Source organism: Medicago sativa, chromosome 2 (genome assembly GCF_051527215.1).
Source record: "Medicago sativa cultivar Bolivia chromosome 2, Bolivia_mono, whole genome shotgun sequence".
Classification (NCBI taxonomy): domain Eukaryota; kingdom Viridiplantae; phylum Streptophyta; class Magnoliopsida; order Fabales; family Fabaceae; genus Medicago; species Medicago sativa.
Window position 1 is genome coordinate 83,337,619 of NC_140750.1, and position 14,621 is coordinate 83,352,239.

Below are 14,621 nucleotides of genomic sequence, written 5' to 3' on the forward strand. Positions count from 1 at the left end.
AAGTACTTGTTAAATCGTTTGATCACACTATATATTCTCTTTATATACTTAATCACCCTATGATAATATTTTGGCATGCTACAATTAATTATTTATTAAAAAAAGTCTAAATTAATATATATTGAAGCAAAATAATCAAAGCACCATAAGTGCTAAAATTGAAGAGGTGCAAATGACATTAAATGCATAAAAAAAAACCCAAAACAACAACAACAAATCAATTCCTTAAAAAAAATACGCCACCAAATCAAAAGAATAATATGAAGGGTTTTTCTGACCTGTGTAATGTTGCACAACTTAAGCAATTAATGCATTCCTTTTTCTCTCTCTCTTATTAACCTTTTTGGACTTTTCTCTGTCATATATTAACTAGGTCTTTCTTTTTTTGTTTGAAAGATGAGTAGCTTTTTTCTTAAAAATGGATGATAGAAACCGATTTTATTTTTTCCCAAAAAAATTGTGTTGAACGAAATAATCAATCGTTTATATGATTCTTGCTCCAGTCCAAAAGTGAACCCTTTTTTTAGAAAAAAAAAACAAATCCAAAAGAAAACTTTGAATGGAATGAACCTCGTTGGCGGTGGTGGTGGTTCAATCCATGTGGCTTTAAACATGAAAATCTGTCCTTGTTCACCCTGTTATGTGAAATAGCAAAATCGGAATAAATCGTATGTGCTTCATCTTGTTGATCTGAATAAACTTTGATCAGAATAAATCCTGATCATTCACCCTGGTCCGACAAAGAGCAGTATCACAATCCAATTTAGAACCGATGTTGCCAAATTCGACGGTGATAGAGGAATGGGTGCTGGTATATTTGTGTTGTACTGTAATTGTGATTGTAAGGATGAGATGATGATGATGGTGAAAATTCTTCAAGGCTAATTAATATGGCAGAGAAATGGGCAAAAGAGGTTAATATGAGAGAGAAAAAGAACTGCATTAATTGCTTAAGCCTTAAGCTGTGCAACATTGCACAGAATAGAAAAACCCTAATATGAAAATCAAACTAGTATGGAGCCCGTGCCAAGCACGGGTAAATAAATCACTATAATAATTTAATTTTAGAGATTAATCTTTATGTATTAACGATGTAAATTCTTTTACATCAAGCTAAATCACGTCAAATAAATATTTTGTGATATTTTAGGAATTAACTTAAAAAGTAGTATCGTGGTATAATTTGGTCGGACATATGTGTAAAAGATTTTTCTAGTATTCGATGTATACAAATTAAATCTATGGTTTTATGTTATAGATATTATTTTTGAAGAGGCTAAAGTGGCATTATATTAAGAAAACGACGTTACCTTCTCCACACAAGGAGTGATAGAGAAGAGCAAAGAAAAGTAACAGTTACATCAAAAAGAAGGAGAAAAAGTCCCAAAGAGACAAAAAATACATGCATTTATTTCTTGCCAGATGACCCAAACAATCGAAAGTCAAACTGTATGAAGTACCGTGCAAAATCTTTTTGAAGAGCCTCCCAAAGCCACAAAATGAGTCAGGTGATCCTAAATATGAGACGGATTCACCAAGATGAAGCCTAGCCAATTATAAAGAGCATTTCAAATTTGTCGAAAAAAAAACCACAATAAAGAAAAAGGTGACCAACATCCTTTGAAGTACCACACACTCTTATAAGTTTTATGTTATAGATTGAACAAACTTATTGCCTAAGGGTCACGATCCACTGTCAGGGTCATTTTGGTTACAATGTGTTGTCCCCTCTCTCCCTCTCTCTCTCCACCACTCTCCTCCAACATGATCCTACCTCTCTTGCTTGTCTCCCGCACATACTTCTCTCCCATTGCAAACTTTCGCCCTTTCAACTTCTTTTGGTTATGCTAGCCTTGTTTTTTATTTTCTTTTTTATTTTGTTCATGAATGATTCCAAAACATGGACTTTAATTTTGCTCCTATTTCAAACGATGGTTGCTACTTGTTATGAAATCTTCCAATTCCAAACTCTGAGAGGCAAATTGATCATCAAAGTTTGGCAAGACAATGAACTAAAATGTGTAGTGCTCTCTTCAACTGTCTCTATCTTTTTCAATTTGAGAAAGTTCCAAGACAATTTGTATGGACAACAGGGTTTTCTGATAAGTACTAATTTAGCTACCCCTGATCAAGAAAGTTTTTTTTTAAAAATCAAGAGATATTGTGATTGTTGGTTTAATAATATAGTTAATATCATTTTTTTATGGGTTAATAGTGTTTTTCACCCCTGTAATATAGACCATTTCCGGTTTTCGTCCCTGTAAAATTTTCGGTTTGATTTGCATCCTTGTAAAACTTTTTTTTCCAGAAAACACCCCTCCCCCGTCCAACTCAGCAAATTCGCTTATGTGGCGCTGATTTGGCATTTTTTTCATTTTTTATTTTTTTTAAATGGCCAGGTGTAAAAAAAAAAATTCCATATCAGATTTTATTTTTAAAATATTTGAAAATAAATTTTAAAAAATAATAAAAAATTATAAAAATATTCAGTTTTTTTCCAAAAATTAAAAAAATCGAAATAATAAGATTTTTTCTGAAATATAAAAAAATAGAAAAATAGTCATATTTGTTTCCAAAAAATTTAAAAATTAGTAAAAATCAGAAAATATAATCAGATTTTTTTAAAAATTAAAAAGATGTTAAAAAATTCTGGAATTTAATTTTCAAAATTTCAAAAGAGGTCCGATTTTTTGAAAAAAAATCTGAATTTTTTTTAAAAATCTATATACAAATATAGAAAAAAAATCAGATTTTTTATTCGAAAATTTTATACCACAATTTTAATAAAATATTGGGAAAAAAATCATTTCATTCCACAAATTTTTTTTGCCTAATGATTCTAACAAAAATCCATTTTGGGATTATAATAAGATTTTTTATTCTTAAATAATATCATAGGGTTTTCCCATCGTCCTGGAAAGATTTTATAAGATTTATGATTTTCACCTCCTCTAAGGAAGGGCTTAATTCTAGGAAAAATGGAATTTCCACGACTTTTATAAAACCCTCTGAGTTTGTATCCAGATTTTTAAAAATTAAGTTTTTTTCAGAATTTTTTTAATTTTTTTCCACAAATTTTTTCCAGAATTTATGACCTTTTTTTTTATTTTGAAATTTTAATTTTTTTGTATTTTGAAAATTAAATTCCAAAATTTTTTATAATCATTTTAATTTTAAAAAAATCTGATTATATTTTTTGATTTTTTTCTAATTTTTTAAATTTCGAAAAAATATGTTAATAATTTTTTTATAATTTTTAAAATTTGAAAAAAATTAGATTTTTTTTTATTTTTAAATTTTTTGGAAAAATATGACTATTTTTCTGTTTTTTAATTTTTGGAAAAAATCTTAATATTTTTTCTGAATTTTTTAAAAATTATTTTTCGATTTTTTAAATTTTTGGAAAAAAACTGAATATTTTTATGATTTTTTGAATTTTTTTTATTTTATAAAATTTATTTTCAAATATTTTAAAATTAAAATCTGATGTGGAAATAATAAAAAAAAGTGAAAAAAATGCCAAATCAGCGCCACGTAAGCGAATTTGCTGAGTTGGACTGGGGAGGGGTGTTTTCTGGAAAAAAAAAGTTTTACAAGGATGCAAATCAAACCGAAAATTTTACAGGGGCGAAAACCGGAAATGGCCTATATTACAGGGGTGAAAAACACTATTAACCCTTTTTTATTAAGTTTTTGTATGGGATTTCATCTTATCATTGGAGAAGATAGACAATTAAGGAACTTACAGCTCTTGGTTTACCAATCAACAATCTCCTATCGTTAATCGGTAACAACAAAAAAGCAAAATAGATAGGCGTCGATGTATCATTAAATCATAGATGGCACAAAGATATGTTGCTCATGATCTTTTTATACAATCCAATTATTACATATATCTATCAAACTTGTCAAATTACAGACAACCTTTTCTAAAAATAGACTCCATGATGGAATTCAAAATATAATGTACATGTTTCACATTTAAAGTGATTGATTGTATTCAAATTTAACGTTTAAAATGAACATAATTGTAACTTCTTACAATTTTGAGTGTTTATCATATACATCCAAATCAAAAGAGAATAAATAAGATTATTTAATATTTACATGCTTCCTATAATTCATATCATCAGTTTTTATTTTTTTTTTAAGAAATTCATATCATCAGTTGAAAAGTAATATATGAAATCAAAATAAAAAAGAATGAGAAAATACAGGTTAAATCATGCATGATTGGAAAATGTTCTTCAAAAATATGGTCATATAAATAATGTATCAATCTAGCAAAGCAATAATCAGTCTAACCAATTGATCACACCTTAAATATTACAATGTTCTACAACAAATCTAAGCATAAAAAGAGAACATAATTAGTACCAAAATAAAGACATTTAATAAGAATAAAAATAAGGGGTGTCTAATAGGGACCGAAAGGTTTACCCTTGGACCATTTTCTAAAAAATGTCCATATTACATATACCTAAAATGGTGTAAAATAGCAAGTATTATGTTACAAAACAAAATAAGTGTGCAAGATCGATTGTTAACAATACATCAACCAATCACTATATTATAAGTAAAAAAAAAAAAACTCTACTAATTTTGGAAGAAAAAAAAATCAAATTTTTAACGTTCAAAATTAAAAGAAGTTAGGCAAAATTACACTTTTAATCCCTTAACTTAATTTAAGGTAACATTTTGGCCCTTTATCTTGATTTATTTCAATTTTGTCTTTTTGGTTCCTTTTCATACGGAATTTGAAGCTTTAGATCTAATATTCTTGTGCAAACATAGATGATGACCATAGATTTGAAGATTGAAAGGTCATACGAAAATAAACCATAAATTTAAAACTTGAAAATTCATATAAAAATTGACGAAAAGTACAAAATTGAAATGAAAAAAGAATAAAAAAACCAAATTGTTATCTAAAATTAAGTTAAGGAACTAAAAATATAATTTGGACAAGAAGTTATTACCACAATTGATATTATTAAACAATCATTTTAAATAGCGATGGAAGCTATTAATGCAATAATTACTCTTTTTTTTTCTTTCAAAAATTGTTTTAAATTAAATGTTGTTGAGAGCTATAAACGTTGGGTTCATCTTTGCTCCATTTACCCTTTGCTCATTTTACTCCATAAACATTACTCCATCCCATTCCTATTTTAAGAAGAAAAACTAAAAAAACATCAAAATATATCTCATGATTAATTGTTGTAATTTTTTTTACAAATATACCCTTTAAAAAAATTATGAAACATTAAATACATTCACTAATATTAAAAAGCCAGTCATTAAATAAGGGGTAGAAATTGCTTTTAAACAATAGCTACACCTTAAAAGTTGTGACATTTTCATATAAATAGGACCAACATTTTGTTTGAAATTTTTCTTATATTAAGGACCAGAGGAGTAGTAAAATGAATGCGAGAACACGTGATAACAATTATTCTCGGCTAGAATTATATTACTACATTTGTTTCAAAATAAATATCGTTTAAGATTTTTACACACATAGTAAGAAATGCAATGATTAAAAGAAAGAGAAAAATTAAACTATAAAATTAGCATTCATTCACACATTAAAATTATATTTCGTCTATAAAGAGAAAGTTTATTTTTTTTTTGAAGGAAGAGAAAGTTTATTTTTGAAAGCTAATTTTTGGTCACACGTTAAAATTAGCGTTCATTCACACGTTCAGAAATAATATATTTCTCTTGGTTTTTTGTGTCAAGTTTTACCGTTCTAAGATTATACTACCCTGCTAACACATGTCTCTTGCAATTATGAAAGAAACTGAATGCTAATATGGCTATAATAAAATTTTAGTTTTTTTATTAGTAAAAAAGAAAAGCACTTCTTGTCAAGTGAAGGAAAATATAGACCGATTTAAATAGAGAAAGAGAAGTTAGAGAATTGGTCTCTTATATATTTATGGTACAAAAGATGTATTGGTGAGATAATTCTTTAGTTTTCTTTGTGGCAGTAATATGCAACACTTTAGATTATATGTACATATCAATTCAACATAATAACACTGATTTTTTTTCTTTAAGAAATCAAATAATTAAAAATTCATTAATAATAGAGAGAAATCGATGCTCAAAAACAAAAAAAAAAATACAAATCAAAGGGAGAAATCGAATAATAAAAATAATAAAATGGATGGAGCTGCACTAATTATGATATTCCTCAAACTTAATCAAGCATTTTCACGCACCACTGAAAACTTCTTCACCTCAAATGAAACCTCAAACCTATAAATGAAATGACCAAATTCATACATAAGTTTTATGTTCAAGTATATTCTAAAAATCCATAGATCTAGCCACAATGTTCTACACTTAATTTTCTAGTGGAGGTTCAGTTTAAAATTAAAATAAAATAAAAAATACACAAATGTAATTCAACAAACTAATGAACAATAGACTCAATCATATGGCACAACCGAGGTATTGCGTAGAAGAGAAAAAACATATCACTCAGATTAATGGTTGATGTATAACATTTATTGGCTAGTGTCTCTTTTATATAGATATTTTGCCTAATGTGTGCAGTACTTATATTATTGAGTAAATTTGTTTTCTTCAAAATATTGATTGATTGTAATAATGATTTTTAAAATTACCATTCACATGCTCTTCAAAGTCAAATGAGGTATATTTATTTGTAATGCATATTTGAATTGTTTAATTAGCCTAACATTAATTAGTTTAATATTAATGTTAGGCTTGTTCAAACAAAAATGTGGGACAGCTAGAGGTGTAACCGGCTTGTTTTAATTTTCAGTCAAAAATGTTTAAAATGACCAAATTTTCCATCGGTTTGGGTTTTAGCATTTTTAAAAAGTGAAAATTGAACCAAACTAAAGCAATGATGTTCGGTTTAGTTTGGTTTGGTTGATCGGTTCGACCAAAAATGCATTTAAAAAAAAGTACTCCATCTGTCTCAAATTATAAGCAAAAAAACACATTTTCTTTGTCCCAAATTATAAGCAAAAAAGACTAACTTTTATCATATCTAATTATGTTATTTCAAAAAATCATCCTTTTCAAAGAGAAATTAAATGCAATTTGCATTCATTATGCTCACTCTTTCATTTTCTCTATAACTAATAACCAATGAAAATTATTTTTACATATTTCTATGAAACTTATTCCAAGGATAAAACAAAAAGCTATACTACAAACTACAATATTTTAGTTTTCTTAATAAGTGTGAAAATAATTTGTTTGCTTATAATTTAGGACGGAGGGAGTGATTCTTTTTCAAATGTTTGTATTTATTTAATACTGAAAATAAAATAAATGAAATTCAGTGAGAACACATAATTCAGAAATAAGGTTACAATAAAAATTTAGATTTTTTTGAGCAAAATTCAGAAATATTTATAGTAATAAAAAATCAGAAAAACTTTTACAACATAATAATCTAGAATTTGTCAAAAAAGAAACTTAAAAATCCAGAAGAGAAGTTGCTACAATGAAAAATGGAATCCTAATTCAAAATTCTTATAACGGAACACAACCAAACAAACAAAGAAGAAAAATGAACAAAAGCCACAAAAAGACTAAAATACACTCACATTTCATATGATTCGTGGTATAAAATGAGTAAATGATAAATTACTAAAAAAAACTAAAGCTTGACTCTGACAGTTAATATAGGATACCACCTTGAACTGAATATTATAAATAGGAAAACACAAAATAATGAAAACACTGTAAACAAAACCGATAAAAGAAATCTCAATAACGTTTTGAGTTTCCTCCCAATTAGAAGAAACACAACCAAACTCGAAGGAATTAAAGTCGATAAAACTGAAATATAAATACATATATCTGATAAGTTCTTCATGAATTTAAGGAACATTGAGTATCTATATGGTCATCCGCAAACAAAAATATGGGAAAATAAATATGTTGAACGTTAATAGCAAAAAGAAATCATGTTCACATATGATGACAATTATTTATACCTCTAAAACACGATGAGCAAATAATATAAATCAATTCTTCAAAAAAATAAAATATAAATCAACTTTGCATTGAAAAACATGATATTTTAACTTTTTAGAAGTTGACTACACGACTTTTGAGGCGTATATTTCTATAAAAAAACTCCTTAACATGTGCCTTAAAGGGCACAAGTTAACATTTGCCCTCTTTTATTTGTGTCTATTAGTTTTCAATGACTATTGCATTTCCTCTATCTTGCTTTAAAAAAATCAACCAAAAAGTCATTCAAACATATTTTAAATTAAGGGTTAAATATGTTCAAAAGTCATTCAAACATATTTTAAATTAAGGGTTAAATATGTTATATGCGGTAAGAAAATTCACGTGTTCAATCCATGTGAGCATAACACATTTGATAAGGACAATGTATTACAATACACAAGCCTTGATGTCCTTAAAAATATTTCAATTTTTTATTCTTTATTTTTTTATAATTTCAATTTTTTCTTTGCCCCCTATAATTTTCTTTGGATTTTTAATTTCCAAAAAAAATTCATGACTACTTTTAAATCAATTTATGTGTATCATTCAAAATTTAATTTTTTTGCAGTCATATTTAAAATATTGTAAGAATCTTTCCAAAAAAAAATAGATTCCTTCAAAAAGAATGAATTAAACATAAATTTTATGTTTTTGACGCACTAAAATTCATATAAGTAATTAAAAAACACTTTATAAAAAAATTTATTTAGCTAAACTGAAATATAATATGATTTCTGATCTATGCTTGATAATTATTTAACAGGCTGCAATATTTCTTCTTATAAAGTTGAAATTTTAACCATTCGATCGCGATCCAACAATCACGTTTGTCTAGAATGTGTTGATGAGATAAAAAAAAACGACCGCAAAGAATCATGATTCAAGTGCAATAACAAGAGGATTCAAACTCATTCACACTAGGGATGGCAAAAAAATTTGCACCCGTGGATATCCGTGGATAAAATCCACCACAGGCACGGAGCGGATACCTTAATGGATATCCATAGGTAATATAAATGGATATTTCAACTACCCGATAATTAATGGATATAGATGCGAACTTAATGGTATCCGCATCCGCGAATATCCATACCCGATATTAAACTAAGTAAATTACACAAATAATAACCTTAACACCTTTCAACTTCCTAAGTCAAAAACTTCGGTATTGTGAGTGTTGTTAGTTAATAGACGAATTTTATTTTTATTAAATGTAACTAACTTTATTTATGTTTTTGTTGAATCAATGATCTTTGTTGTTATGGTAATGTAGGGATATTATGTTTTGCTAAAATAAAAGACATGTGATGAACTTTTGTTTTTAAATTTTAGCTAAAAAAAATTAACAAATTCTTTTTTTATAAATATTATCTATGGATATATGTATAAATTCGTGACTACTTCAAAATCCGTGAATTACCCGCTAATCGGATATCAACGCGGATATGAATAGAGTATGAATTTTATATTTATTCAACAGAGCGGACACAGATATCACACTATTCGCGTACATGGATATCCATTTACATCTCTAATTCACACCCTCATCCTCAGGTATACATGCATTTAATTAACACACATGAAACTAACTAATATCTTTATTTTTGACTGGAACTTACAAATTAACTCAATTAGTAGAATACCCAAAAAAAACACAATTAGTAGCACTGATAATTAACTAATTTTAGAGAACAGCTAAGTATAGGCATATGCGTATAAATTGTCAAACTCAAAACTAGCCTAGCAATATGAAGAAAGCTCCACCTTTTTCTCAAATTACGTCCAAGTAAACCTCCTTAATATTTGGTTGAATAAATCACACCCTGTCTACTTGCTAGAGTATTGGATCACAACCCAAGAACAAATTATATATATACGACTGATATTACTATTGATCTCTTCATTTCTAGATAGCTAACAATATACAATATCATACACAAGTGCCTGTGTCTCTCACAAACAATATTCAAAATGTGTGTGTCATGTTCTTCATTGACAATGATGTTCTTAATTTTACTAATAATAATGTTGTTTCCCTTATCTATAACCTGTTTTGACATAACAAAAATATTGTCCCAATACCCTGCATACAGCAGTTACAGCAACTACCTCACCCAAACCCAACTAGCAAGCGAAATAAACTCGAGACAAACGATAACAGTGCTTGCAGTCGATAACAGTGGGATGGCACCTATCTCAGGAAAACCAATGGATGTGATCAAGAAGGTGTTAAGCATCCACGTCATCCTCGACTACTTTGATGTTCAAAAATTCCAGAACATGGGAAATCAAACTATAACTGCCAGCACATTGTTTCAATCCAGTGGGCAAGCTAAGGGATCGGAGGGTTTCATGAAAGTCACAGATCTTAGCACAGGTGCTGTCACTTTTACCTCTCCTTCTGATCCTAATGGAACAGGTGCCAATTTGGTTAAAGCTGTTGTGGCACAACCATACAATATTTCAGTGGTGCAGATCAGCACTGTCATTTTGCCACCGTCTTTGCTTGCTTCCTCCAATGCCACATCACATGCTCCTTCTCCGGCTCCTGTTGTTTCACGTATTCCAGCTCCTGTGCCAGTGGTATCACCAGTGCCAGTTGCAGCACCAGTTATAGTTCCAGTGCCTGTGGTATCGCCAGTTCCAGTAGTTTCACCGGTGCCAATAGCTACTCCAGTTCCAGTACCAGTAAAGTCCCCAGTGCCGGTAGCAGCTCCAGCTCCAGTAGCCATACCAGCTACAGCTCCAGCTCCAATAGCCGTACCTGCTGCAGCTCCAGCTCCAGTTGCCGTACCAGCTCCAGCTCCAGTACCCGTACCAGTTGAAGCTCCAGCTCCAGCTCCAGGGCCGGGAATATCACCTGTGGAAGCTCCCGCACCAGTATTATCTCCTACAAATCCAGATGAAGCTGCAGACGGTCCCAATTCAGGGGTGATAAAGTCTGATGTGAACAATGCCTTAACTCTCTTCCTTACTTTTTCCTCAATCTATGTGCTGCTGTCTAGGTCCATGTATAATATCTATTCATGATTAATTGATGTTACCATAATAGCACATATATAGGAGACTATACGCAAAACATTCTTTTGCAAATACAATATAAGTTGTAATTTCCAGAAATGTCATTGTTCTATTTATTTGAAAAAATGTGATCATTTGCATCATCCCTGAGTTCATACATATTGTATCCTGCAACTTACAAGACTAACTCACTCATGCTGATCTGAGACTAACCACTTGACTGTATCCTGGAATAACTTCTTTGCTGATAATTTTAAAATCTTGACATTCATTAAAATGATAAAATTTGATCACAGGTGAAACAAGGGCCTTCACTTTACTTTTAATCACAGGTGGACAGAGTATACTTTAGTAGTACTCTCACAAATTATATTTTGGCATCATAGTATAGACCATAAAAGAAAGAGAACTTTTGTATTACCGAATGATGGGCTCCCCAATGCTTGTGAGGTTTGAGTATTTAAATGTATATAGATACTTCACCAAGACTTATGGATGGATGTCCATTGCTAATTTTCTGCATCCAATCCTATATATCCTATATGATTAATAGCTACCGAGACTTGACAAAATTTTTGTGCCATCACTCATACCTTACAGAAAGTGATTTTCACAAATCTAATAATTGGAACTCAACCCGAATTAGGAAGGTTCACATAAATCAAGAGATATAAGGTTACCAAAAAGTTAAATGGGCAGCCAGCTCCTTTTAACACACAACACAAGGTATGATATTAACTTTTACTCTACAAGCCATATGAAACCTGCTTTGCTGTTAATTAAAGAGCAGTAACTATTCCTCAAAATGAAGTTATTGAGTATGACTTTTGACATATTTACATACTCTATTACTGTCATACAGTTCCAGTTGTAAGAGATAAACCTCATATGATTTTGTTAATATAAAAGTTGAAGACTAGTAACCAAGAACTAGCACTGCAATGCTGGCTACTGCTGTATATGAGCACCAATTTTATTTGTAAAGTATTAAATTTGTGTTTGGTTTTTAAGTCTGATTTGAAGATTGCGAGGAAGCTTTAGTATGGTTGGAGTTGGAGCATACAAAGACTCTCCAGAAAGGCAGTTGCTTGCGCTTATGGTGGTTGTCAACAACTTCAGTTTCAGTTTTCTGTAACATTTCCCACATCACTTGTACATCTTCATATCCACAAGTTTGTACATCATCTTGAAGCTTCACCAATCCTGCTCCTCCTGTACCACACAAACATGTACTCATGTCACTACATGCATGATTGAATGTAAGGAAAGTAACATCACTAGCTATGATACATACATTATCTGATATTCTCTACAGATACTTCTTGGGAGGGTCAGGGACCCCTTTCCATTTACCTAAAGTATCATATCATCCATCAATTATTAATATGATGTAAGAATTACACAAAAAAGGGTCCTGTCTGTCATTAAACCATAGGACACTTTTTGAAGCATTAATTCCGTGTATACTAGTATAGTATAGGGGTCATTTTAATAAATAGTAAACTTTGACGTAGCTTAGCTTTCAGGGCACCGCACGATGAAAGTGGTATAAAGTTGCACTGAAAAAGATGTGGATCCTACCTCTATTGTTGCCGCAGGGCACTGATCAAAGGATAGGTTATTATTATTATTACTAAGCACGCACCACCACTTGTATCATGTATTTTGTACTATATATAGTACAATATTTATTTAAGGGAAAAAACTTAGGTGGCCGTATATCCTGGCTGAAAATATGTTGTTAATTAAATTGGTTGTGATGCCGAAAGGTATAAAATAAAATAATAATTTATAATGGCATTAGACGTAGGTATAAAGAATTTGTCATGAACTTGAAGTGGCCTGTGTGCTTATGTAATATTAATTAACCGAAAGCAAATATTGACACTGATCATCATAATGGTTGGTTGGTTGTTATCTGTTAGTTAATCTATAACCATCCATTCAACTATATACTTAGAAAACAAGCAAATTTAAAGACAAGCCAAAAATAATAAAATTAAGAAGCAAAACTCGTACAAATTATATATGTTGCGGAACACAGAGCCTGAAAGCAAGATCAAGTTTGTATAATTAATAAGATATAAAAACTTAGAAAAGTATATAATTATAATTTCCATGGATGGTTTGTAATTGTATGAAAATGAAATGAAATGAATGAATGAATGATTGTTAAATAAATAGTACCGTTTTTGCGGTGGTTGATACGGGTAGATAGAGCAAGGCATAGACGCCTGACAGGAAAAATCATAGTTTGCCAAATATGCATCAATTTGTTGTCTTTAACAACTTTGCCTCCACATGATACTACTACTGTCTTCTTCTTCTTCTTCTTCCATTTCTTGTTCTTTCCATGCCCCTGCCCTTGCCCTTGCCTATGTGGCAACACTATTCTCTTTGACCAGGCCAGTGCCGCTAGTAGCAATCAAATCAATCTAGCTACCTACTTTCTTCTTCTTCTTCTTCTCTTCTCTTATCTTGTTGTGTACATGTGAGAAAGATAAAAGGACAAGGATTCATATACAATACATATAGAAACAGAAAGAGAAAGGTTGTTGTGTAATTGTGTTGTTTGTTTTTGTTTAGTTAGCTACCTCTCTCAATTCCACTACTACTATAGAGTCCTTCACATTTATTTATTTATTTGTTGTGTATCACCGACACGTGAGTGAGTGAGTGATCTAATTAATTTTAGGCTTAAATGCACTTTTGACTCTCAATGTTTCAAATAGTTGCGATTTTGGCCCCCTAAGAAAAAAAATGGATATTTTGACCCCCTATGTTTTGTTTCTCTTTTGATCATTTTTATTAATCATTTTTATTAATATTTTTATTTTTCAAGAATTTATTTCATTTTTTTGTGATATTTTTTCGTTTTTTATTTTTTCATTATTTTTCATTTTTCCAGAATTTAAATATTTTTCCATTATTTTTATTAATATTTTTCCATTAATATTTATTCCATTATTTTTATTAATATTTTTCAAATAAGTGATTCTTGGAATTGTCCGTGAATTTTTGTGAATTTTTTTCGTTTTTTTAATCATTTTTATTAATATTTTTATTTTTCAAGAATTTATTTCATTTTTTTGTAATATTTTTTTGTTTTTTAAATTATTTTTATTTTTTCATTATTTTTCATTTTTCCAGAATTTATTTCATTTTTTTGTAATATTTTTTCATTATTTTTTTCGTTTTTTAAAAAATCTGGAAAATTTGAAATTATTTTTTTCGAATTTTTTCATTATTTTTTAATTTTTTATTATTCTCTTTTTCATTTATTTAATTTAAAAATTGATTTACTGGATTTTTTTTATTTATTTAATTTAATATCTGGAAAATTTTTAATTTTTTTAATTTTTTTATTATTTTTCATTTTTCCAGAATTTTTTAATATTTTTTTATTATTTTTCATTTTTCCTGAATTTTTTAATATTTTTTTATTATTTTTTTCATTTATTTTATTTAAAAATTGATTTTTTATTTTTTTAATTAATTAATTACACACGTGGCATGCCACGTATGCGTTGACTTGGTCAAAATCAGCATATCAAAAGAGAAACAAAACATAGGGGGTCAAAATATCCATTTTT

General features: G+C 29.2%; 2 protein-coding genes across 2 annotated transcripts; one reads left to right on the plus strand and one right to left on the minus strand.

Annotated features, from left to right (window-relative positions):
- The first annotated feature begins 9,978 nt into the window (after positions 1 to 9,978).
- On the plus strand, positions 9,979 to 11,171 carry LOC146951615 (fasciclin-like arabinogalactan protein 5). Its single transcript, XM_085747626.1, has one exon. It carries the CDS (start codon positions 9,979 to 9,981, stop codon positions 11,035 to 11,037), a length of 1,059 nt encoding a protein of 352 aa, XP_085603752.1. The 3' UTR covers positions 11,038 to 11,171.
- A 564-nt stretch (positions 11,172 to 11,735) lies between these two features.
- LOC146951616 (uncharacterized) lies at positions 11,736 to 13,638 on the minus strand. The gene is made up of 2 exons (XM_085747627.1): positions 13,216 to 13,638; positions 11,736 to 12,237 (listed from the first exon to the last, which is right to left on the minus strand). The coding sequence occupies exons 1-2, from the start codon at positions 13,295 to 13,297 to the stop codon at positions 12,035 to 12,037; spliced, it is 285 nt and encodes a 94-aa protein (XP_085603753.1). The 5' UTR covers positions 13,298 to 13,638; the 3' UTR covers positions 11,736 to 12,034.
- Positions 13,639 to 14,621: the final 983 nt, after the last annotated feature.